The sequence below is a fragment of the Rhinoraja longicauda genome, chromosome 9 (genome assembly GCF_053455715.1).
Source record: "Rhinoraja longicauda isolate Sanriku21f chromosome 9, sRhiLon1.1, whole genome shotgun sequence".
Lineage (NCBI taxonomy): Eukaryota > Metazoa > Chordata > Chondrichthyes > Rajiformes > Arhynchobatidae > Rhinoraja > Rhinoraja longicauda.
In genome coordinates this window covers 6,636,767-6,663,810 of record NC_135961.1, presented here as the reverse complement: position 1 = coordinate 6,663,810, position 27,044 = coordinate 6,636,767, and the positions used below count along the sequence as shown (strand labels likewise).

The window sequence follows — 27,044 nt, the reverse complement described above, 5'->3', positions numbered from 1 at the left end:
GAGTCCACGCCTCGGCGGGTCGGCGCTGTTTTGGCGGCACACGGAGGACCGACAGCATATTAAGCAGGTGGTCATAATGTTTTGGCTGATCGGTGTATACATATATGCACCCACACAGCAATCAGGCAACTGCTTCATTGAAACACATCAATCTGCCTCAAATGTAATGAAATCATGTACAACCTCTAAACAGAAAACCTATTGCACAAGCCATCCAAATTCAGAACCCAAAACTGTCCTAGACTCCTTGCAAATAATATCCAACCTGCTAAAATATAGCAACTGTCTGTGTAAAAAAGTTTAACATACTCGCTTACCAGCAATCAGCATTTCCTCGGGTTCTTGTGCTTCAGTAACTGAAGAAGATAAAAGAAGATGAAAGTTACGGAGTTTCTGCTTTGGGAGAGTCAGTGAACTGGATGCAAACTGCACTCAAGTTAAAACTCAGTGTTCTATTTAAATTCATTTGCCTGATCATAAAATCATGACACAAACCAACACAATCGATGAACTTATGAACTTATGACTGTGACAGTGCATGAAGGCAGCTCACCACCACAGTTTCAAAAGTTGATAGAAAATGGCAATTAAAGTCAATCAAAAGTCAATAGTCAATTTATTTGTCACATACACATAAATGTGTATGGGCGGCACAGTGGCGCAGCGGTAGAGTTGCTGCCTTACAGCGAATGCAGCGCCGGAGACTCAGGTTCGATCCTGACTATGGGCGCCGTCTGTACGGAGTTTGTACGTTCTCCCCGTGACCTGCGTGGGTTTTCTCCGAGATCTTCGGTTTCCTCCCACACTCCAAAGACGTACAGGTATGTAGGTTAATTGACTGGGTAAAATGTAAAAATTGTCCCTAGTGTGTGTAGGATAGTGTTAATGTGCGGGGATCGCTGGGCGGCGCGGACTCGGTGGGCCGAAGGGCCTGTTTCCGCGCTGTATCTCTAAATCTAAAAGGAAATGTGAGGCAAAGCCAGAATGTATTTTCTCTTCCCCTGCCGTCTTCTCCCGCGGTCAGGCTGTTGAAGTTGCCACGTTGGGGCGGTCGAGGCACCCCTTCTAGCGACGCATGCACAAAAAAAATAGTACATTAAGAAAAAGTCATCTCTGGTGAAGATACTCCCTGTGTTGTTAGGTAGAAATTAGACCCAGCACCAATGATTAATTGATTGAAAGTTTAAAAGAGACAGTGTGGAAAGCAGGCCCTTCGGCCCACTGCGTCCACACTGACTATTGAAATCCCATTCACGCTAGTTCTATGTTATGCCATTTTCATGTTCACTCTGTATACACACACACACGCACACACCACACACACACACTGCGTGCACGCACGCACGCAGTTTAAAGAGGCCAATTAACCAACAACCCCTGAAAACTTATTTTACATTTAAGCAAGTACTTGCAATTGAGGAAAGAGTGGCGATTCCCCCATTTATAATCATCACACTAATTGTCATGGTCGGTAAATTAGAAACGGGTCAATAACCTGCCCGTGTTAAAAAAAACAAAGACTCTTTATCACCTGACACTGGGAGAACCAAGTGCTAGATGTGAACCAATGACAGAACAGATCTGATTCATGTGCCATAAAACACTGAAGATATCCGGTTTTTGATCTATTAGTTTAGTGCCTCCTTAAAGAAATAGTATTTGTCGTTTATGTAGGGCAAAACATCGATCTGCATTATTTGAAACAAATCTCTTCATTGAAGGCAATGCACATGTATTGCTCACTGCTGTGGCTAGATATTTAAGTTTTGATTCACTCAATTGAACTGCAGACTGGCTTCATAAACGTTCCAGGCCCTGAAGTCTTAACGCTGTGTAGGAAGGAACTGCAGATGCTGGCTTAAACCGAAGATAGACACAAAATGCTGGAGTAACTCAGCGGGACAGGCAGCATCTCTGGAGAGAAAGAATGGGTGATGTTTCAGGTCGAGACCCTTCTTCAGACTCAATCTTCAGACTCTGAAGAAGGGTCTCGACCCAAAACGTCACCCATTCCTTCTCTCCAGCGATGCTGTCTGTCCCGCTAAGTTACTCCAGCATTTTGTGTCTATCAACATATTACCTGCCAGGCCTTCCTCTCTTGCAGCTTCCTTCCCCTCCCTATAAACAGTCTGAAGAAGGGTCCTGACCCGAAATGTCATCGATCCATGAGATTCTGCCCGACCCATTGAGTTACTCCAGTATTTGTGTCTATCTAGTCTTAATGTCAATCTGGACGCATGTGACCAGGACAAATATTTTTTGTGCAGATATTTTATTTGTTAAGAGGACAAACATGAAAGGGATCCAGCAAATTAGCCAGTTCTCATCCAATGGTTATGATGGTCCAGGTGATTACAGTGACGATGAATGTCGGTAAACACTGAATAGTCCTCCTCAAAAACAACCCACGTTGACCAAAGTGTTGTACATCAGTTCAGGTACTAAGAACGAACATACAATGGCACACAAACATAACAGCACATACATAAACAGTTCACAGCGCCCCCTCAGAGGGCCTCAAACGCTAGGAAGTAGAAATAGGTTTTGAGCCTGGACTTAAAGGAGTCGATGGAGGGGGCAGTTCTGATGGGGAGAGGGATGCTGTTCCACAGTCTAGGAGCTGCAACCGCAAAAGCGCGGTCACCCCTGAGCTTAAGTCTAGACGGCGGGATAGTAAGTAGCCCCAAGTCGGCCGACCTGACGGACCTGGAGATAGACTGGTGGGTTAGAAGATTTTTGATATAGTGGGGGGGCAAGCCCGTTTAGGGCTTTGTATGTGAATAGGAGGAGCTTGAAGTTGATTCTCTACCGTACTGGGAGCCAGTGGAGAGAGGCCAGAATCGGGGTGATGTGGTCCCTTTTACGGGTACCCGTCAGGAGTCTCGCTGCGGCGTTTGTGGCCCCAGCTTATTCACCAATGACACGCTCATTGCTATTCACCCTGGATTAGGTCAGGATAGTTTGAGGCAGTATCGTATTATAGTCTTCCACTAATTAAACCTTATTTAAGTATATGTTGTATATATCTCTGACGGTGATTTCCCCCAAATCAGTCCTGGTTCTTTAAAGGTAGCTCCCCTAAACAACTCAATATCATAAACTAGCAAGCTAATGCTCTAAATATTAAAAATGGGTTTGACAAGAATGCGTTTCTGTTGCTGGAATATTAGCAAATGCATTCCTTTTTGTAAAAATCCAGGGTTCAAACGGCATTTTGAATTTTAATGTGTTGACTTATTCAACAAACACATCTGGAATAGAGTCATAGAGTTATGCAGCGTGGAAACAGGCCCTTCGGCCCAACTTGCACATGCTGACCAAGATGCTCAACCAACACTATTCCCACCTGCCTGCATTTGGCCCATATCTCTCTGTACCTTTTCTATCCATGTACCTGTCCAAATCCCTTTTAAATATTGTTATTGCACCAGCCTCAACTACCTCCTCTGGCAGCTCATTCCATACATCCACCACACTCTGAGTGATAAAGTTGCCCCTCAGGTTCCTTTTAAATCGTTCCCCTCTCACCTTAAACCTATGTCCTCTGGTTCTTGATTTCCCCTACACTAAGTAAAAGAATCTGTGCATTTACCCGATCTATTCCCCTGATTATACACCTGTGCAAGATCACCCCTCAGCCTCCAACACTCCAAAGAATAAAGTCCTACCCTGCCAAAACTCTCCCTATAGCTCAGAGCCTCAACTCCCGGTAACATCCTTGTTATTCCTCTCTGCAGTCTTTCCAGCTTAACAACATCCTTCCTATAGCAGGGACCAAAATTGAACAGAATACTTCACATGCAGGTTCAACAATGTTTTATACAACTGAAACATAACATCCAAACTTTGATACTCATTACCCTTACCGATGAAGGCCTAAGTACCAAAGTCTTCTTGATCACCCTATCTACCTGTGGCACCACTTTCAGGGACATATGTACCTGCACTCCTAGATCCCTTTGCTCTACAACACTCCCAAGGATCCTGCCCTGGTTTGACTTCCCAAGATGTAACACCTCACAATATCAGCATTAAACTCCTTCAACTGTTCCTCAGCACACTTGTCGAAGATCCTTCTGTATTTTTTGATAACCATCTTCGCTATTTTTTTTTAGATTTAGATTTAGATTTAGAGACACAGCGCGGAAACAGGCCCTTCGGCCCACCGAGTCTGCGCCGACCAGCGATCCCCGCACATTAACACCATCCTACACACACTAGCAACAATTTTTTACATTTACCCAGTCAATTAACCTACATACCTGTACGTCTTTGGAGTGTGGGAGGAAACCGAAGATCTTGGAGAAAACCCACGCAGGTCACGGGGAGAACGTACAAACTCCGTACAGACGGCGCCCGTAGTCAGGATCGAACCTGAGTCTCCGGTGCTGCATTCACTGTAAGGCAGCAATTCTACCGCTGCGCCACCGATGGTATATACAATACCATCCACTTCAGTGTCAATTGCAAACTTACTAACCATGCCCTGTACATTTTTATCCTAATTGTTGATGTAAAATCACAAACAGCAATGGGCCCAGCATGAATCGCTGATGCACACCACTAGTTACAGGGTTTCAGTCTGAAAAACAATTATCCACCATCACCCTCTGCATCCTTCCATGAAGCCAATTCTATATCCAGTCAGCTCGCTCTCCCTGGTTCCCATGTAATTTAACCTTCCAGAGCAGCCAATCTTGCAGAACCCTATCAAATGCCTTGCAGAAGTCCATAAAGACAACTTCTATGGCTTTGCCCTCATCAATCTTCTTGGTTACTTTTTCAAAAAACTCCATCAGATTCGTAATACACGATCTCCTACATACAAAACCATGCCGACTATCCCTGGATCATCCCGTCTATATGAAGGCATATACATTTTTATCCCTCAGCATCCTCTCCAGTAAGTTGCCTATCACAGATGTTACAGTTCTATAGTTGTAGATCTATAACTATAGTTCCCTGGGTTTTCCTTACAGCCCTTCTTAAATAGAGGCACAACATTAGCAACCCTCCAGTCTTCCGGCACCTCACCCGTATCTAATGGTAATTCATATAGCAGTAGTAAAGAAAGCAAACTCAATGCTAGCATTTATTTCAAGAGGGCTTGCATACAAAAACAGGGATGTAATGTTGAGGCTCTATAAGGTGCTGGTAAGGCTGCATTTGGAATATTGTGAGCAATTTTGGGTACCATATCTGAGGAAGGATGTGCTGGCTCTGGAGAGGGTCTAGAGGAGGTTTACAAGAATGATCCCAGGAATGAGTAGGTTAACCTACGATGAGCGTTTGTCGGCACTGGGCCTGTGCTCGTTGGAGTTTAGAAGAATGAGGGGGACCTCATTGAAACATACAGAATGGTGAAAGGCTTGGATAGAGTGGATGTGGAGAGGATGTTTCCACAAGTGGGAGAGTCTAGGACTAGAGGTAATAGCCTCAGAATTAAAGGACATTCTTTTAGGAAGGAGATGAGGAGAAATGTCTTTAGTCAGAGGGTGGTGAATCTGTGGAATTCATTGCCACAGAAGGCTGTGGAGGCCAAGTCAATGGGTATTTTTAAGGCAGAGATAGGTAGATTCTTGATTAGCACAGGTGTCAGAGGTTATATGGAGAAGGCAGGAGAATGGGGTTAGGAGAGAGAGATAGATCGGCCACGATTGAATGACAGAGCAGACGATGGGCCTAATGGCCAAATTCTACTCCTATTCCTTATGACATGATCTCAGTCAGACACTGAGTATACCATAGTGTCCTCAGATATACCTGGTCAAGCCCTGGAGATGTATCCATCTTCGTACACTTTAAAATGTCCAACACCTCCTCAGCCGTAATATGGACTGTCCTCAAGACATCTCCATTAACTGTCCCAAATCTTCATGTTTTTCCCCACAATAAAAACAGAGGAGAAATACTCTTTGAGGACTTTGCCCATCTCCTGTGGCTCCACACAGATGACCACTTTGGTTTAATCTCCCTTTAGTTACCCTCTTTCACTTAATCTACTTATAAAATCTCTGGATTTTCCTTAATTTTCCAGAGCTATCCTGATTTCCTTCTTAAGTATGCTTCTCATATCCAGAAACTCTTCCAGGAATACATTTGATCCCAGCTGACAAAACTTGGCCCATTCTGCCTTTTTCCTGACCAGAGCCTCAATTTCTCTCATCATCCAGGATTTTTTACTCCCACCCACCTTGCCCTTCACTCTAACCGGGACATGCATGCCCTCATGTCTTGTTAACACACTTTTAAAAGCATCCCAATTTCAGAAGGTTCCTTTGACTGCAAAATACCTCTTCCAATCAACTTTAGCAAATTCATGCCGAATATTGAGGCCTTGCTAAATTCAGAACTTTAACTTGTGGATCCACTTGCCTTTAACCATAATTATTTTAAAGCTAATAGTGTAGTCAAGTCAAGTGTCACTGATCCCGAAAGACTCACCCATGGACTTGCCCTTCCCAATTACCCAACCATAGAGTAGGCTTTGTCCCCTCCCTTATTGATTCTCTTGATTAGTACGGGTGTTTCTTGATCAGTACGGGTGTCAGAGGTTATGGGAAGGCAGGAGAATGGGGCTAGAAGGGAGAGATAGATCAGCCAAGATTGAATGGCGGAATACACTTGATGGGCCGAATGGCCTAATTTGGCTCCAATCACTTATGACCTTACAAGGGCCTCTACAAATTGCTTGAGCAAACACTCCTGAACATATTTGACAAATTCCACATTGTCTAAGCCCTAGTCATTATGACAATCCCAGCCTATTTTGGGAAAGTTAAAATCCCCGAACACGACAACCCTATTACTCTTGCACCTGCCTGCAATCTCTCGGCATATTTGTTCTTCTAATTCCCCTGGACCAGAGAGCAGTGCTGAACTACTATCTACCTCTTTGGTGACCCTCGGACTATCCTTGATTAGACTTTGCTGGCTTTACCTTGCACTAAACGCTATTCCCTTACCATGTGTCTATACACTGTAAATGGATCGATTGTAAACACATACTGTCTTTCTGCTTACAGGTTAGCACGTAAAAGCTTTTCTCTGTACCTCGGAACACGTGACAATAAACTAAACTGAACTGAACTATTTGGGGCTCTATCGTATACTCCCAACAAGGTGATCATCCCTTTAGGTTTCTCAGCTCCACCCATAAAGCTTCACGATGAACCATCGGTGATGTGTTCTTGGTCTACTGCTGTGACATTCTCCTTGATCAATAAAGCAACACCCCCTTCTCTTCCACCGCCACCTCTCTCCTGCAGCATCTGTACCCTGGAATATTAAGCTGCCAATCCTGCCCCTCTCTTCACTAGGTTTCTGTAACGGCTACAATGTCCCAGTCGCACTGACCTATTCACACCCCATGCTGGTTCACCTTACCCATCAGGCATTACCAACCATTCACACCAGTGCAATCCTCGCTCCCTACCACGTTCCTGCCTATCCTGTCAAGTGAGCTTTCTTTCACCAACTTCCATACCGACTTTCACCCTCTCACCTGCCTCCTTCCCGCATTAGATCCCGCCCCTTCCCCACCTCCTCTAATCTAATTTAAACCCACCCGAGGAATAAAAATTTAGTATCAAGGATGACAAAGGACGGCTGGAGCGTTGTGAAAGCCCAAATATTCCAGATAAGTTCTTCAGACAAGGCAACTTGATTATCACTCCAATCGATAGTTTAAAACCTGTTATTACTTTTCTATAGTCCTTACACCTCTTTAATTTCCCTACAAAATTGGTCCCCTGAGTCTGAGGAAGGGTCTCGATCCGAGGTGTCGCCCTTTCCTTTGAAAGAGTTAATGGCTATTAACTTTGCATGATGGGATGCTTGGCCATTATGCTTTTGGGGCTTCTATATTGTTGAAGGTGAAGGAATGCTAATTGGTAGCTGAAACTTACAATCCTTGGAAACCACAGGAATAATAAAATGGTAGAATGAATGAACAGGATGAGCCTGAACTTTGGGCCCTGAATAGCTGATGTTTGCAAAATTGCACCAGGCAGGATAAGACTATGCAATTCTTAAAATTTCTCGAGCAGTGCATCCTGTTATCCCTGGGAAAGATGTCTGGGAAAGATGATGGACAATGCTCTCGTTAAGATTAGGATGTGGTTAACTGTTGACTATTTGTGGGAGTGTGAAAACAGGACCTTCTGTGGTATGATAAGGGCCCTTACCTTCGACTAATGACTTATTGTGTAAAATAGTTTATGACTTTAGGGTGACAAGTATATTGTGTTCTAATACAATGTGATTGATTTGAAGGAAATGTTGTGTTAAACATTCTTGCTGCAAATTCTGTATAAAAATGCTGCGAAAATGCTGTATCTTTGAGTGGAAGCAAGGGGAGTGCAGAGTATGGTCATACACCCTTAGCACTGATCCCCCCACTCCCGTCTGACGATAATTAAAGTTTTGCTTGGTTTACCTTTAACTGTTTATGTTGTTGTCCGTTTTAAGAAACGAACTTTAACACCTTCTCTCCAGAGATGTTGCCTGTCCCACTGGGTTGCTCGAGCATTCTGTGTCTATCGTCGATGTAAACCAGCATCTGCAGTTCCTTCCTACATACTTCCTATTACATAGTGGCTTCTATCTAATTGATGGACTCTGTCTTCTGTAAACTGTTGGGACTGAAGGCAGATAAATCCCCAGGGTCTGATGGCCTGCATCCCAGAGTACTCAAGGAGTTGGCCCTAGAAATCATGGATGATTTTCCATTTTCCAATCATTTTCCAATTTTCCAATGTTCTATAGATTCTGGATCAGTTCCTGTAGACTGGAGGGTAGCCAATATAACCCCACTTTTTAAGATAAGAGGGAGAGAGAAAATAGGGAATTATAGACCAGTTAGCCTGACATCGGTAGTGGGGAAGATGCTTGCGTCGATTATTAAAGGTGTAATCGCAGCGCATTTGGAAAACAGCGACAGCATTGGTCAAAGTCAGCATGGATTTACGAAGGGGAAATCATGCTTGACTAATCTTCTGGAATTTTTTGAGGATGTAACATGTAGTAGAATGGATAAGGGAGAGCCGGTGGATGTGGTGTATCTGGACTTTCAAAAAGCCTTTGACAAGGTCCGACACAAGAAATTAGTGTGCAAAATTAGAGCACATGGTATTGGGGGTAGGATATTGACATGGACAGAGAACTGGTTGGCAGATAGGAAGCAAAGTGTAGGAATTAACAGGTTATTTTCAGAATGGCAGGCAGTGACTAATGGGGTGCCGCAAGGCTCAGTGCTGGGACCCCAGTTATTTACAATATAAATGAACGATTTAGATGAAGGAATTAAATGTAACATCTCCAGGTTTGCGGATGACACAAAGCTGGGTGGCAGTGTGAGCTGTGAGGAGGATGCTATGAGGCTGGAGGGTGATTTGGATAGGTTGGGTGAGTGGGCAGATGCCTGGCAGATGCAGTATAATGTGGATAAATGTGAGGTTATCCACTTTGTTGGCAAGGACAAGAAGGCAGATTATTATCTGAATGGTGTCAGATTAGGAAAAGGGGAGGCACAATGAGACCTGGGTGTCCTTGTACATCAGTCACTGAAAGTAAGCATGCAGGTACAGCAGGCAGTGAAGAAAGCTAATGGCATGTTGGCCTTCATTGCGAGAGGATTCGAGTGTAGGAGCAAGGAGGATCTACTGCAGTTGGACAGGGCCCTGGTGAGACTGCACCTGGAGTTTTGTGTGCTGTTTTGGTCTCCTAATTTGAGGAAGGACATTCTTGCTATTGAGGGAGTGCAGCGTAAGTTCACCAGGTTAATTCCCGGGATGGCGGGACTGTCATATGATGAAGTAATGGAGCGTCTGGGCTTGTATTCACTGGAATTGAGAAGGATGAGAGGGGATCTTATAGAAACATATAAAACCCTTAAGGGATTGGACAGGCTAGATGCAGGAAAAATGTTACCCACGTTGGGGGAGTCCAGAACCAGGGGTCACAGTTTAAGAATAAGGGGTAGGCCATTTAGGACTGAGATGAGGAAAAACTTTTTCAGTCAGAGTTATGAATCTGTGGAATTTTCTGTCACAGAAGGCAGTGGACACCAATTCACTGGATGTATTCAAGAGAGAGTTAGATATAGCTCTTAGGGCTAACGGAATCAAGGGATATGGGGAGAAAGCAGGAACAGGGTACTGATTCTGGATGATCAGAAATGATTATATTGAATGGTGGTGCTGGCTTGAAGGGCCAAATGGCCTACTCCTGCACCTATTCAGTCTGAAGAAGGGTCTTGATCCGAAACATTTTGTAAGATGAAACTTTGAAGAAGTGTCTCGACCCAGAAACGTCACCCATTCCTTCTCTCCAGAGATGCTGCCTGTCCCACTGAGTTACTCCTGCATTTTGTGTCCATCTTCAATTATGTTAAGATTGATAACCTTCAGAGGAGTTGTAATGCTGGTGACTTTTGATCATTAGTTCATCAACTTTCAACAATTAACTCTATTTCTCCACACCAACTTTTTCTCCACAGATGCTGCCCGACCCACTGTGCATCCCCAGCATTTCCTATTTTTTCCCTGTAAACCTCAGTGTTGCAATTTGGTGGAAGGCGTGGAATGAAACGGCGATCACGGTGGCTCAGCGGTAGAGTTGCCGCCTTACAGCGAATGCAGCGCCGGAGACCCGGGTTCGATCCCGACCACGGGTGTTGTCTGTACGGAGTTTGTACGTTCTCCCTGTGACCTGCGTAGGTTTTCTCCGAGATCTTCGGTTTCCTCCCACACTCCAAAGACGTGCAGATTTCGTAGGTTAATTGGCTTGGTAAATGTGAAAATTGTCCCTAGTGGGTGTAGGATAGTGTTAATGTGCAGGGATCGCTGGTCGGCGCGGACCCGGTGGGCCGAAGGGCCTGTTTCTGCGCTGTATCTCTAATCTAATCTAAACTATCATCTGGAATAAACAATGACCTTCCTGTGCAAACAGTGAAGCCCCTTGCATGGGTCTATATTGGACCTGAAACGGTGTGGCACAAATGCCATTTTAGCAATTTTGTAAAATATTACTGTGGTGACTCAGATAACATTATTGCGCACATAACAAGATATCTCTCATCAGCGTTAGACTATTTAACTATTTTTCCATGTTTGCCAGAGGATTTTCCAGCTTCCAATGTGAACAATGGCAAAACTCTATTGCTTAAATTAACTCTAATTAACTCTAAACATGCAGATTCCATTAAAGTGTGAGCATTAAGTCAAATCTGGTTATTCTCATACCAATTTATACAGGGTGTAAAAGGGGGAGAAATTTATTTCTTATGGTTTGCTTGCATGAAAAAAAAAACTTTAATTCAACACGTATTTTGCAATTCAAATGTGAAGCAAAAGGAATTCCGTTTCATAGCCCTGCCAATGTAACTACAAAATAATCTTTGACGCCCTGTGGTTGTGGACAAGTAATTATCGCTCTTCTAACTAACTTTAGGGCAGCACAGTAGCGTAGCGATAGAGCTACTGCCTTACAATGCCAGAGACCCGGGTTCGATCCTGACTATGGGTGGTTGCCTGATTGGAGTTTGTACGTTCTCCCCGTGACCTGTGTGGGTTTTCGCTGAGCTCTTCCGTTCCCTCCCACACTCCAAAGACGTACTGGCTTGTAGGTTAATTGGCTTGGTATAAAATGTTAAAAATTGTCCCTTGTGTGTGTAGGATAGAGTTAGTGTGCGGGGATCGCTGGTCGGCACGGACTCGGTGGGCCGAAGGACTTGTTTCCGCGCTGTATCTCTAAACTAAACTAAACTAGCCATCATTCATGACTGTGTTTTGCTATAAATATTTTTTTCTAATTTTCTATTACCTGTCCCATTAAGAGGTTCAACATTAACTCAAAAGTTTAAAAGCAGTTGTCATAATGGAAAGAAAATGTTAAATCCATCTGTTGTTTTGTGAAATAAAAGCGTCACTGCTCATTTTCTTCACTGCAACATAACAAACAATATATTTTAAAAATGATGGCAATTGAGAGTGGAATCAGTTAAGACAGCAGCTGTTCCTGAATCACCACATTGTTTTAGACATTTCCTTTCGGGAGGTAGGCAAACAAAAGCCTACCAATTAACATCATTGCGGCTCTTCAAAAGAGATTAAGAGTCAACCACATTGTGTGGATTCAAATCGCAGAAAGACCACAACAACAGGTGGGACTGGCAGATTTTCTTCCCTGACGTTCATGAACTCATTTGGATTTCAGCAGAGAATCAAAGATAGACACAAAATGTTGGAGTAGCTCAGCGGGACAGTCTGAGGTATGGGTGGCGTTTCAGGTCGAGACCCTTCTTCAGACTGAAGAAGGGTCTCGACCCGAAACGTCACCCATTTCTTCTCTCCAGAGATGCTGCCTGACCTGCTGAGTTACTCCAGCATTATGTGACTATCTTTGGTGTAGACCAGCATCTGCAGTTCCTTCCCACACATTTCAGCAGAGAATCAACTGTTTTGTGTCATTTATTTTCCTTATGCTGATTGTATAGAACATAGAGCAGAGGCTGAGTCTTTGGTTCAATCAGTCTACGTTGATGTGAGTGCACTGTCCTACTCTATTTTACTCAATGCCCCCTATAAGCACATTCTTCTATTTGCATTTTATAGACAATAGACAATAGGTGCAGGAGTAGGCCATTCGGCCCTTCGAGCCAGCACCACCATTCAATGTGATCATGGCTGATCATTCTCAATCAGTACCCCGTTCCTGCCTTCTCCCCATACCCCCTGACTCCGCTATCCTTAAGAGCTCTATCTAGCTCTGTCTTGAATGCATTCAGAGAACTGGCCTTCACTGCCTTCTGAGGCAGAGAATTCCACAGATTTACAACTCTCTGACTGAAAAGGTTTTTCCTTATCTCTGTTCTAAATGGCCTACCCCTTATTCTTAAACTGTGGCCCCTGGTTCTGGACTCCCCCAACATTGGGAACATATTTCCTGCCTCTAACGTGTCCAACCCCTTAATAATCTTATATGTTTCGATGAGATCCCCTCTCATCCTCCTAAATTCCAGTGTATGCAAGCCTAGTCGCTCCAGTCTTTCAACATATGACAGTCCCACCATTCCGGGAATTAACCTAGTAAACCTATGCTGCATGCCCTCAATAGCAAGAATATCCTTCCTCAAATTTGGACCAAAACTGCACACAGTACTCCAGCTGCAGTCTCACTAAGGCCTTGTACAACTGCAGAAGGACCTCTTTGCTCCTATACTCAACTCCTCTTGTTATGAAGACCAACATTCCATTGGCTTTCTTCACTGTCTGCTGTACCTGCATGCTTCCTTTCAGTGACTGATGCACCAGGACACCCAGATCTCGTTGTACGTCCCCTTTTCCTAACTTGACACCATTCAGATAATAATCTGCCTTCCTATACTTACCACCAAAGTGGATAACCTCACACTTATCCACATTAAACTGCATCTGCCATGCATCCGCCCACTCACACAACCTGTCCAAGTCACCCTGCAACCTCATAGCATCCTCCTCACAGTTCACACTACCACCCAGCTTTGTATCATCTGCAAATTTGCTAATGGTACTTTTAACCCCTTCATCCAAGTCATTAATGTATATTGTAAAATAGCTGCGGTCCCAGCACTGAGCCTTGCGGTACCCCACTAGTCACTGCCTGCCATTCTGAAAGGGACCCATTTATCCCCACTCTTTTCTCGTGCCCGTCCTTATTTAGCTTGCCCTGAGAAGTCCCAATGTTATAGACCCCTTCACTTTTTCCACATTTTGCTATGTTACAGCCTTATTTTAAAATGGATTAAATTAATTGTTTTAATCATCAATCTACACACAAAACCCCATAATTAAAAAAGGGAAAACAGGTGTTTAGAAATTTTTGCAAAGTAATTAAAAAGAAATAACTGAAATATCACATTTACATAAGTATTCATACCCTTTACTCAGTACTTTGTTGAGGCACCTTTGGCAGCGATTACAGCCTCAACTCTTCTTGGGTATGACGCTACAAGCTTGGCACACCTGTATTTGGGTAATTTCTCCCATTCTTCTCTGCAGATCCTCTCAAGCTCTGTCAGGTTGTATGGGGAGCGTCCATGCACAGCTATTTTCAGGTTCCTCCAGAGATATTCGATCGTGTTCAAGTTCGGGCTCTGGCTGGGCCACTCAAGGACATTCACAGACTTGTCACAAAGCCACTCCTGCGTTGTCCTGGCTATGTGCTTAGGGTCGTTGTCCTGTTGGAAGGTGAACCTCCGCCCCAGTCTGAGGTCCAGAACGCTCTGGAGCAGGTTTTCATCAAGGAGCTCTCTCTGTATTTAGCTCCGTTCATCTTTCCCTCGATCCTGACTAGTCTCCCAGTTCCTGCCGCTGAAAAAACATCCCCACAGCATGATGCTGCCACCACCATGCTTCACCATAGGTATGGTATTGGCCAGGTGATGAGTGGTGCCGCTTGGCATTCAGGCCAAAGAGTTCAATCTTGGTTTCATCAGACCAGAGAATCTTGTTTCTCATGGTCTGAGAGTCCTTTAGGTGCCTTTTGGCAAACTCCAAGCGGGCTGTCATGTGCCTTTTACTGAGGAGTGGCTTCCGCCTGGCCACTCTACCATAAAAGCCTGATTGGTGGAGTGCTGCAGATCTAGTTGTCCTTCTGGAAGGTTCTCCCATCTTCACAGGGGAACTCTAGAGCTCTGTCAGAGTGACCATCGGGTTCTTGGTCACCTCCCTGACCAAGGCCCTTCTCCTCCTGATTGCTCAGTTTGGCCGGGCGGCCAGCTCTATGAAGAGCCCTGGTCATTCCAAAGTTCTTCCATTTAAGAATGACTGAGGCCACTGTGCTCTTCGGGACCTGCAATGCTGCAGAAATTGTTTTATACCCTTCCCCAGATCTGTGTCTCGACACAATCCTGTCTCGGAGGTCTACGGACAATTCCTTTGTCTTCATGGGTTGGGTTTTGCTCTGACATGCACTGTCAACTGTGAGACCTTATGTAGACAGGGGTATGCCTTTCCAAATCATGTCAAATCAATTGAATTTACCACTGGTGGACTCCAAACAAGTTGTAGAAACATCTCAAGGATAATCAATGGAAACAGGATGAACATAAGCTCAATTTTGAGTGTCATAGCAAAGGGTCTGAATACTTATGCAAATGTGATATTTCAGTTATTTCTTTTTAATTACTTTGTAAAAAATTCTAAACACATGTTTTCGCTTTTTTGTTATGGGGTATTGCATGTAGATTGATAATTTAAAAAATGAATTTAATCCATTTTAAAATAAGGCTGTAACGTAGCAAAATGTGGAAAAGGTGAAGGGGTTTGGATGGCGCGGTCCAGTCCAGTCCAGTCGCCGTCGTGGTAGCTCTGCGGGAACTGTGCGTTTTAAAAACTGGTATGTTTACTTTAAAATTATCCCTAAGTGCTCTAGCGTGTGCTAGCACTTAGCATTAGCCAATGTACGACCGGGAAACGCTCGTAAAATTAAACTCGAGCGCTACCGGAGCACTATTAAACAGAAAACTACTCACTGATATACCGATAGAGATCATCAAAGGAGCTCACCGCGGCAGCAGCAATGGGAGCGCAGGTCAGTGGGAAAGTCGGAAAAAACACCGAGGGAAGCGAGGGGGGATTCGGAACAGGCTGAGAACCCAAGCCTTACGTCCACCTCTGCCCAGCATACTTCTGGCCAACGTCCAGTCCCTGGAGAACAAGCTGGATGACCTGAGGGCAAGGATCAGATTCCAGAGGGACATAAAGAACTGTAACATCCTTTGTCTGACTGAAACATGGCTGACCCCGCTGGTGCCTGACCAGGTGATCTGCCCATCCGAGTCCTTCACTGTTTTCCGGGTGGACAGAACGGAAGAATCCGGGAAATCCAAGGGCGGAGGAGTCCGCTTCTTGACCAATAATAACTGGTGTAATCCTGGAAATATTAAGACGCTTTCTCGTTCCTGCTCGCCGGACCTGGAACATCTAACTATCTCATGCCGACATTCTACCTACCCCGGGAGTTCAGCTCGGTGATCATCACAGCCGCACCGCATGCGGACACCGACGTGGCACTGTCCACCCTACACGATGTGTTGTGTCAACACCAAAACAAGAACCCTGATGCGGCTGTGCTGGTGGCTGGAGACTCAATAGGGGAAATCTCAAAAAGGTCATGCCCAACTTCTACCAACACATCACGTGTGTCACCAGGGGGGAAAGAACTTTGGACCACTGCTACACGCCATTCAGGAAAGGCTACAAGGCCATTTCTCTCCCTCCTTTTGGGAAATCTGACCACGCTGCCATTTTCCTGCTGCCGGAGTACAAACAACGGATAGTACGGGAAGCGACAGTGACGAGGGACGTAAAGCGGTGGGCTGACCATTCAGAGGCCATGCTGCAGGATGCACTGAGCGAAGTCGACTGGAACATGTTCCAAGCAAGTTCCAGAGACGTAAATAAGTTTGCGGAAGCGGTTACGGACTTCATTGCCACAATACCATCATCCCCACGGTAAGGGTCAGTATCTTCCCTAACCAAAAACCCTGGGTGGACAGGTCTATTCGCGTGGCCTTGAATGCTCGCACCGCTGCTTACAACTCCGGTCTGGCATCCGGCAACATGGACGACTACAAGGGAGAGTCCTACCGACTGCGAAGGGCAGTGAAGGATGCAAAAAGGAGGTACCGGGACAAGATGGAGTCACAGATGGAGCAGCAGGACACCAGGCGCCTTTGGCAGGGGCTATGGACTATAACTAGCTACAGGTCCAGCACCCCCTCAACCGGAAGTGCCGGCTCCTCCTTAGCTGATGACCTGAACTCTTTTTATGCACGGTTTGAGACGGGTAACACCACCAGCTCGCCGTCTAAAAACAGCACCGAAGGGGCGCTGGCTAGCGAGGCTGGAGGGGGATCCACCGCCGGGGATGTGCACACATTCTCGGTGTCCGAGCATGAGGTGAGGTGGGCTCTGACGCGTGTGAACACAAGGAAAGCTGGAGTCCCAGATGGTATATCTGGGCGAGTACTAAAGTCTTGTGCTACTCAGCTTGCTCCAGTGCTCACCACAATATTCAACCTCTCCTTGGCAAAGTCCGTGGTCCCTGCATGCTTCAAAAGATCCATCATTGTACCGGTGCCAAAGAATGCCTCTCCAGCGTGTTTAAATGACTACCGACCGGTGGCCCTCACCTCGGTTGTCATGAAATGCTTTGAGAGGCTAGTCAAGAAGCACATCTGCGCCCTCCTTCCTCGCAACATGGACCCACTACAGTTCGCATACTGTCCGAACAGGTCCACGGATGATGCGGTCTCCCAGGTTCTACACACCGCTCTCTCTCATCTGGGCAGCCAGGGGGGCTATGTGAGGATGCTGTTCATTGACTTTAGTTCAGCATTCAACACAATAGTCCCCAGCAGACTGGTTGAGAAGCTGCTGGAACTGGGGCTTAGCACCCCTCTGTGTGCCTGGGTCCTGGACTTTCTCACTGCCAGGCCCCAAGTGGTCAGGATGGGGGAACACACATCTAGCTCCCTCACCCTGAACATAGGATCCCCCCAGGGCTGCGTCCTTAGCCCCCTACTGTACTCCCTGTACACACATGACTGTGGGGCCAGGTTCAGCTCAAACTCCATCATCAAGTTTGCTGATGACACTGTGGTGGTGGGCCGGATCTCCAACAACGATGAGAAGGCCTACCGGGAGGAGGTGGCTGATCTGGCACTCTGGTGTCAGGACAATAGCCTCTTCTTGAATGTCACTAAAACAAAGGAGCTGATTGTGGACTTCAGAAGGGCTAAACATCCAAGGACGTACACGCCACTGGAGATAAATGGGTCTATTGTGGATAGGGTGAGCAGTTTTAAATACTTGGGAGTCCGCATCGCAGAGGATCTGACGTGGGCAACGCACATTGCCGCACTGGTGGGTAAGGCTAAGCAGCGCCTTTACCACCTTAGACAGCTGAGGAAATTCAGAGTGTCTCTGAGGATCCTTCATTGCTTCTACTCTGGGGCTGTAGAGAGCATCCTGTCCAGCAACATTACAGTCTGGTTTGGGAACAGCTCTGCCCAGGACAGGATGGCCCTGCAGAGAGTAGTGCGTTCGGCAGAACGCACCATGGGAACTACACTCGTCCCCCTGCAGGACCTATACATCAGGAGGTGCAGATCCAGAGCAAGCAAGATCATGAGGGACCCCTGCCACCCCAGTAACGGACTGTTCCAGATGCTACGATCAGGCAAACGCCTCCGCTGTCACGCTGTGAAAACGGAGAGGATGAGACGGAGCTTCTTCCCACAGGCCATCAGGATTGTCAACTTTTATAACCCCAGAGACTAAATTTTTGTCGACATTAATAGTAACTTATTAACTTTATTTATATGCTGTAACTGTAATTCTTTTTGTGCACAACCCATAGGCATTGCCACTTTCATTTCACTGCACATCGTGTATGTGTATGTGACAAATAAATTTGACTTGACTTGACTTGGGTCTGAATACTTTCTGAATGCACTGTATGTCTCAGCAATTCCCATGCAGTAGCAAATTTCACATTTTCACCACATCAAGGACAATTTTTCCTGATTCATCAATGATCTCATACTTATAACACGTCAAAGAATCAGACAGCATGGAAACAGGCCCTTTAGTCAACTAGCCACTTGCCTGCTTTTGCCCCATATCCTTCTAAACCTTTTCTATTCTTGTACCTGTCCAAATGTCTTCTAAATGTTGTGATAGTACCTGCCTAGATCGTTCCACCTGCCCACTGCCCTTTGTGTGAAAAGGTCGCCCCTCAAGTTCCTAATAAATCTTTTCCCTCTCAACTTAAACCTATTTCCTCTGGTTCTTGATTCCCCAACTCTGGGTAAAATACTTACCCATTTACCCGATCTATTCTCCTCCCGATCTTATACACCTCCATAAGATCACCCTTCCTGCTCTCCAAGGAATAAAGCCTGCTCAACCTCTCCATACCTTTGAGTCCTGGCAACATCTTTGTAGATCGTCTCCGAACCCTTTCCAGCTTAACAACGTCTTTCCTACAACAGGGTGACCAAAACTGAACACAATTCGTCACAACACGAAACGTCACCCATTCCTTCTCTCCTGAGATGCTGTCTGACCTGCTGAGTTACTCCAGCATTTTGTGAATAAATACCTTCGATTTGTACCAGCATCTGCAGTTATTTTCTTACACAATTCTCCACATGTGGCCTCACCAATGCCTTGTACAACTGTAACATAACATCTCAACTTCTATACTCAATACTCTGATGAAGGTCAATGTGCCGAAAACCTTCTTGACCACCCTATTTACCCGTGATGCCACTTTCAAGAAACTACGTACCTGCACTTCTGGATCCCTCTGCTCGACAACACCCCCACTGCCCTGCCATTCTCTGTGAAGGTTTAGCTTCCCAAAACGCAACACCTTGCACTTCTCTGTATGAAACTCCATGAACCATTCCTCAGCCTACCTGGCCAACTGATGAAGATCATGCTGCAATTTTTGATACCCATCTTCGCTACCTACAATGCCACCCACTTTTGCATCATCTGCAAACTTACTAATCATGCCTTGTACATTCTCCTCCAATTTATTCCAGATTACCTTGCAAGCGAAAGCATCTACTTTGCACCTGGCTCAAGTGCAGATTTATTTTGTATCACCTCTTTTCTGAAGAAAACAAACATATTTCCTGATGATTGTGTCTTCCCAATTCCAATATCATCTCATAAATCTTTAAAACACATTATTCAGCGCTTCCACTGCCAAAATATATTGAATTCAGTGCTGCAAGTTCCCATTGCACAAAAAGCTGGAGTAACTCAGCGGGTCAGACAGTATTTCCAGAAAAAAGGAATAGGTGAAATTTGCATTAGGCGAGAAATAGTATTGGGTAGACTAATGGGACTGAAGGCTGATAAATCCCCAGGGCCTGATGGTCTGCATCCCAGGGTACTTAAGGAGGTGGCTCAAGAAATCATGGACACATTGGTGATCATCTTCCAATGTTCAATAGATTCAGGATCAGTTCCTGTGGATTGGAGGGTAGCTAATGTTATCCCACTTTTCAAGAAAGGAGCAAGAGAGAAAACAGGGAATTATAGACCAGTTAGCCTGACATCGGTGGTGGGGAAGTTGCTGGAGTCAATTATTAAAGAGGTAATAACGGCGCATTTGGATAGCAGTAAAAGGATTGGTCCAAGTCAGCATGGATTTATGAAGGGAAAATCCTGCTTGACTAATCTTATGGAATTTTTTGAGGATGTGACAAGTAAAATGGATGAAGGGGAGCCAGTGGATGTAGTGTTTCTAGACTTTCAGAAAGCCTTTGATAGGGTCCCACATGGGAGGTTGGTGAGCAAAATTAGAGCACATGGTATTGGGGGTAGGGTATTGACGTGGATAGCGAATTGGTTGGCAGACAGGAAGCAAAGAATAGGAATAAACGGGTCCTTTTCAGAACGGCAGGCAGTGGCGAGTGGAGTGCCGCAAGGCTCAGTGCTGGGGCCGCAACTATTTACCATATATATTAATGATTTGGATGATGGAATTAGAAGCAACACTAGCAAGTTTGCGGATGACACAAAGCTGGGTTACTGTGTGAACTGCAAAGAAGATGTTAGGAGGTTGCAGGGTGACTTGGACAGGTTGAGTGAGTGGGCAAATGCATGGCAGATGCAGTATAATGAAGATAAATGTGAGGTTATCCACTTTGGCGGCAAAAATAAGGAGGCAGATTATTATCTCAATGGTGTCAGATTAGGTCAAGGGGAAGTGCAACGAGACCTTGGTGTCCTTGAACACCAGTCACTGAAAGTAAGCGTGCAGATACAGCAGGCAGTGAAGAAAGCAAATGGCATGTTGGCCTTCATAACGAGAGGATTTGAGTACAGGAGCAAAGAAGTCCTTTGTTGTATAGGGCCCTGGTGAGACCACATCTGGAGTATTGCATGCAGTTTTGGTCTAATTTGAGGAAGGACATCCTTGCTATTGAGACAGTGCAGCATAGGTTCACGAGGTTAATCCCTGGGATGGAGGGACTGTCAAATAAGGAAAGATTGGAAAGAATGGGCTTGTATTCACTGGAGTTTAGAAGGATGGGAGGGGATCTTATAGAGACGTATAAAATTATAAAAGGACTAGACAGGCTAGATGCAGGAAAAATGTTCCCAATGTTGGGGGATTCCAGAACCAGGGGACGCAGTCTAAGAATAAAGGGGAAGCCATCTAAAACTGAGGTGAGAAGAAACTTTTTCACCCAGAGAGTTGTGAATTTGTAGAATTCTCTGCCACAGAAGGCAGTGGAGGCCAATTCACTGGATGAATTTAAAAGAGAGTTAGATAGATCTCTCGGGGCTGGTGGAATCAAGGGATATGGGGAGAAGGTAGGCACAGGTTACTGATTGTAGATGATCAGCCATGATCACAATGAATGGCAGTGCTGGTTCGAAGGGCCAAATGGCCTCCTCCTGGACCTGTTTTCTATGTTTCCATGTGATGTGTCTGGTTGAGACCCTTCTTCAGACCGAGAGTCAGGGGAAAGGGAAACGAGAGATATAGATTGCGATATAGAGAGATATAGAACAAATGAATAAATTCATATTTCTTGGTTAATAAATCCATCACCATAACCAGTAAACAGCTATATACAGTTAACATTTTTGGATTTTTAAGGCATTCTGGCATTAGGTTTTTTTTGCAACAACATTAAGAAATAAGCATTCAGAAATTTTACTTTATTACAGTGTTGATTTATTCATGGAAAGCATCTATTACTGATGCAAAGGAAATAATAAAGCATCCATCTAATAGACTGGGTTTGACAGTGGATTCATCTGTAAAATATCTGTATTGTGTTATGCAGCCATATGCATATTGTGTGCAACAGTTCTCAATGCACAACTGACAACCTCGGCTATTGCCTCAACTTTCAGCCTCACGCTGCCTCGGCAAGGCCAGCAGCATAATCAAGGACGAGTCGCACCCTGGCCACTCCCTCCTCTCCCCTGACCCATCAGGCAAAAGGTACAGAAGAGTGAAAAGGCACACCTCCAGATTAGGGGACAGTTTCTTCCCAGCTGTTATCAATAGACAATAGGTGCAGAAGTAGGCCATTCGGCCCTTCGAGCCAGCACCACCATTCAATGTGATCATGGCTGATCATTCTCAATCAGTACCCCGTTCCTGCCTTCTCCCCATACCCCCTGACTCTGCTCTCCTTAAGAGCTCTATCTAGCTCTCTTTTGAATGCATTCAGAGAATTGGCCTCCGCTGCCTTCTGAGGCAGAGAATTCCACAGATTTACAACTCTCTGACTAAAAAGGTTTTTCCTCGTCTCCGTTCTAAATGCCCTACCCCTTATTCTTAAACTGTGGCCCCTGGTTCTGGACTCCCCCAACATTGGGAACATGTTTCCTGCCTCTAACGTGTCCAACCCCTTAATAAAATTGTACGTTTCGATAAGATCCCCTCTCATCCTTCTAAATTCCAGTGTATACAAGCCTAGTCGCTCCAGTCTTTCAACATATGACTGTCCCAGGTAACTGAATCTTCCTTCCACAACCAAAGAACCTCTTTGATCTATCTTTGATCGAACTTTGCTGCCTTTACCTTGCACTAAACGCTATTCCCTGATCATGTATCTATACGCTGTAAATGGATCGATTGCAAGCACGTATTGTCTTTCTGCTGACTGGACAGCACTCAACAAAAGCTTTTCACTGTACCTCGGTACTCGTGACAATAAACGAAACAAACTGAATTGGTGATTAAAGGAATTATTTATTTTGGTTAATATTTTGATCTAGTAAAGATTGCGTATACATATGGATGGTATGCATGCGGCTGTGGATTGTACCAATGTCTTTACATCATCCTGATTCAAGTAAACTGGTGCACCCTTAATCTTCCAGCGCTGTTTTTAAATGAGCATCTTGGATCTTATAAAATCAATTAATTATATTAAATTGCTATGCTTTGTTCTCAGCATTCAAGATTTTAGAGTTATTCAGAACGTTCCTTTAATTCTTCTGTCAAATGTTATAATATGAAAGCTATTTCCATTTAACAGTTTGCAGCATTTACTGTGATGCTCTATTATAGTAATCATGTACTGAAAACAAACAAAAATGTTGCACAGTACAAATGGTATTAATCAAACAATAAAGGGACATGCTGATAATACAAATCTTTATCTATCTTGCATTGAAATAAAAGGTACTAGATGGTCCAAATCTCTCCTGTGGGCACGGCAGCCCCTGTTGAGTGCAAGCCTCTCCTGCGGGCCCGGCAACCCTCCCCCAACTGATGATCCATGGCCCCTTTGCCAGCCGGGGAGTGTCCCCCGGGGCCCTGGGCGGGCGAGGGGGGACAGGAAAGGGGAGAGGGAGCCACTCACCTCGGCCACAGGCGGCCCATCGCGTCGGCCAGAGCGAGCCGTGGACCCGTTGGGTGGAAACCTCTCCTGCAGCAGCAGCTCGGTGGTGAATGGCGGCGACGGCCATCTTGTTTGTCCCTCTGTTGCCGCGCTGCACCACGGGGCATGCCGGGACAGGCGCCGGTCCTTCCATTGGGGGGGGGGGGGCGCATTTATTAAAGTTTATTATGTTAATTGTTTTTAAAATGTAACAAAACTTGCTATTTGCACACCCAGGACAATGGTGAGTAAGATGGGCCTAAAATTGTTGCGCTATCGTGTACCGTTTTGGCTGTATTTCGGGATCAAACGGACACATATATATACAAACAAGATGAGAGTTTTAGTAATATACTAGCACCAAGTGTGCCCGTTGGGCCCGTCCTCGTAGGGTTTCCATTGTAACCGGGAGGAGGGGAGGGAGGGAAGGGGGAGGGAGGGAGGAGGGAGGTGTGGAGGGAGGAGGGGAGGGGGAGGGAGGGGGAGGGAGGGGGGAGGGGAGGGGTGAAGGGGGGGGAGGGGAGGGAGAGGGGTAGGGTGGGAGGGGGAGGGAGGGGGGAGGGAGGGGGGGAGGGGGAGGGGGGGAAGGGTGAGGGAAGGGGACCTCCCCTTTTCCCAGTACCCCTCTTTCCCCGTTGGGCCCGTCCTCGTAGGGTTTCCATTGTAACCGGGAGGGGAGGGAGGGAAGGGAGGTGTGGAGGGAGGAGGGGAGGGGGAGGGAGGGGGGAAGGGGAGGGGGAGTGGAGGGGGGAAGGGGGGGGGAGGGGGGAGGGAGAGGGGAGGGAGGGGGTTGGTGGGGGAGGGGGAGGGAAGGTGGAAGGGGGGAGGGGAGGGGGAAGGGTGAGGGAGGGGGACCTCCCCTCTTTCCCCGTTGGGGCCCGTCCTCGTAGGGTTTCCATTGTAACCGGGAGGAGGGGAGGGAGGGAAGGGGGAGGGAGGAGGGAGGTGTGGAGGGAGGAGGGGAGGGGGAGGGAGGGGGGAGGGGAGAGTGGAGGGGGGGAGGGGGGAGGGAGAGGGGAGGGAGGGGTGTAGGGGGGGAGGGGGAGGGAGGGTGGAAGGGGGAGGGAGGGTGGAAGGGGGAGGGAGGGTGGAAGGGGGAGGGAGGGGTGGAAGGGGGAGGGAGGGTGGAAGGGGGGAGGGAGGGTGGAAGGGGGGAGGGAGGGGTGGGAGGGGGACCTCCCCTTTTCCCAGTACCCCTCATTCCCCGTTGGGCCCGTCCCCGTAGGGTTTCTATTGTAACCGGGAGGGGGGAGGGAGGGTGGAAGGGAGGGGGGAGGGGGAGAGGGATGGAAGGGTGGAGGGATTGGGGGAGGGAGGGATGGAGGGAAGGAGGGAGGGGGGGAGGTTGAGGGAGGTGGGGAGGGAGGGGGGAGGGAGTTGGGGAGGGAGGGGGAGGAGGGGGGGAGGGAGTGGGGATGGAGGTGGGAAGGAAGGGGTTGAGGGGTGAAGGGGGACCTCCCATTTTCCCAGTACCCCTCTTTCCCCCACCACCAAGCCCCATCCGCAACGACCCCTGTTGTCCCCCTCCCCAGTCCCCATTCTCAGACCCCCCCCATTCTCTCTCTCCCCCAGACACACTCCAAGTGCTGTTTCGCAACACTTGCCCCGATGGCCCACGAGCATAGAGGGCCCCATGCTGATCTGTGTATGTTAAGTGACTTGCAATAAAAAAGACTACTTGAAAACAGTGGTTTAAAGTGGTTTAAAGTGCTGTTTTTGCTACATTCGCGGTCATTTAGTGCTTCTCACGACCTTGAAAAAAAAAGGCCAGAAAAAAAAAAATGTAAATTTAAAACCTCTGTAAAGATTAAACACCCAATAGCAGCTGCTTGTCCATTGTGACGTCACACGCTTGAATACCGCGGGGGGGGGGGGGGGGGGGGGGGAAGGGGGGTCAGCTCGAGCTCATCTCACAGGGGCATTGTGACATCACAGGCTGAAGACTAAATCCGCACCGCAGCGCCCCCCTGAAAAGGGGGGGGGGGGGCAGCGCTTTAAAACCTCTGTAACTTAAAAAATACGCGACCAAAGTAAATGAAAATATCACGGCCGATCGTTCGGGAGGTTGGCGATTAAGGCGGTGCGAAAACCGTCGCGTTACGGTTCACCGTTTTGCCGCAATCGCTGTTACGAATAAATATACACACGATATTTTCAGGTCAAACCCAAAAAAAAAATATATATATATTCACAAGATCTGAGTATACTAGCACGAGCGTGCCCGTTGGGCCCGTCCTCGTAGGGTTTCCATTGTAACCGGGAGGGGAGTGGGGGGAGGGAGGAGGGAGGTGTGGAGGGGAGGGGGAGGGGGGAGGGGAGGGGGAAGGGAGGAGGGAAGGGAGGGAGGGAGAGGGGAGGGAGGTGGGTAGGGGGGGGAAGGGAGGAGGGAGGGGGACCTCCCCTTTTCCCAGTACCCCTCTTTCCCCGTTGGGCCCGTCCTCGTAGGGTTTCCATTGTAACCGGGAGGAGGGGAGGGAGGGAAGGGGGAGGGAGGGAGGAGGGAGGTGTGGAGGGAGGAGGGGAGGGAGGGGGAGGGGAGGGAGGGGGGTAGGGGGGAGGGGAAGGGAGGGGAGGGTGGAGGGGGAAGGGGGGAGGGAGGGGGACCTCCCCTTTTCCCAGTACCCCTCTTTCCCCGTTGGGCCCGTCCTTGTAGGGTTTCATTTGTAACGGGGAGGGGGGGGAGGGAGGGTGGAAGGAGGGGGGAGGGGGAGAGGGATGGAAGGGTGGAGGGAGGGGGGGAGGGATTGGGGGAGGGAGGGATGGAGGGAAGGAGGGAGGGGGGAGGGAGGGGGAGGGAGTTGGGGAGGGAGGGGGAGGAGGGGGGGAGGGAGTGGGGATGGAGGTGGGAAGGAGGGGGAATGAAGGGGTTGAGGGGGGAAGGGGGACCTCCCCTTTTCCCAGTACCCCTCTTTCCCCGTTGGGCCCGTCCTCGTAGGGTTTCCATTGTAACCGGGAGGGGGGGAGGGAGGTGTGGAGGGAGGTGTGGAGGGAGGAGGGGAGGGGGAGGGAGGGGGGGGAGGGGAGGGGGGAAGGGGAGGGGGGAAGGGGGGAGGGAAGGGGGGAGGGAGGGGGACCTCCCCTTTTTCCAGTACCCCTCTTTCCCCGTTGGGCCCGTCCCCGTAGGGTTTCCATTGTAACCGGGAGGGGGGGGAGGGAGGGTGGAAGGAGGGGGGAGGGGGAGAGGGATGGAAGGGTGGAGGGAGGGGGGAGGGAGTGGGGGAGGGTGGGATGGAGGGAAGGAGGGAGGGGGGGAGTTAGGGGCTGAGTGGTGATGGAGGTTGGGATTGAGGGGGGAGGGAGGGGGGAGGGAGTGGGGATGGAGGTGGGAAGGAGGGGGGAGGAAGGGGTTGAGGGGGGAAGTGGGACCTCCCCTTTTCCCAGTACCCCTCTTTCCCCCACCACCAAGCCCCCTCCGCAACGACCCCTGTTGTCCCCCTCCCCAGTCCCCATTCTCAGACCCCCCCCCCCATTCTCTCTCTCCCCAGACACACTCTCAGTGCTTTTTTCGAAACACTTGCCCCGGTGGCCCACGAGCATAGGGGCCCAATGCTGATCTGTGTATGTTAAGTGACTTTAAAAAAGATAAGTGCTTTTTAAGTGCTTGTTTTGAAACATTCGCGGTCACATAGTG

General features: G+C 47.4%; 1 protein-coding gene across 8 annotated transcripts in view; it reads right to left on the bottom strand.

Moving 5' to 3' along the window:
• pde10a (phosphodiesterase 10A) overlaps window positions 1–27,044 on the bottom strand; it is a 354,529-nt gene that overhangs the window by 295,217 nt on the left and 32,268 nt on the right. For 6 of the 8 annotated variants that reach the window (XM_078405762.1, XM_078405766.1, XM_078405764.1 and 3 more), the window contains exon 2: window positions 318–356. The exons of the other annotated variants lie outside the window; for them this stretch is intronic. In XM_078405762.1, the coding sequence (XP_078261888.1) occupies window positions 318–356 (39 nt within the window). The remainder of the gene's footprint in view (window positions 1–317; window positions 357–27,044) is intronic. 8 annotated transcript variants of the gene reach the window in all.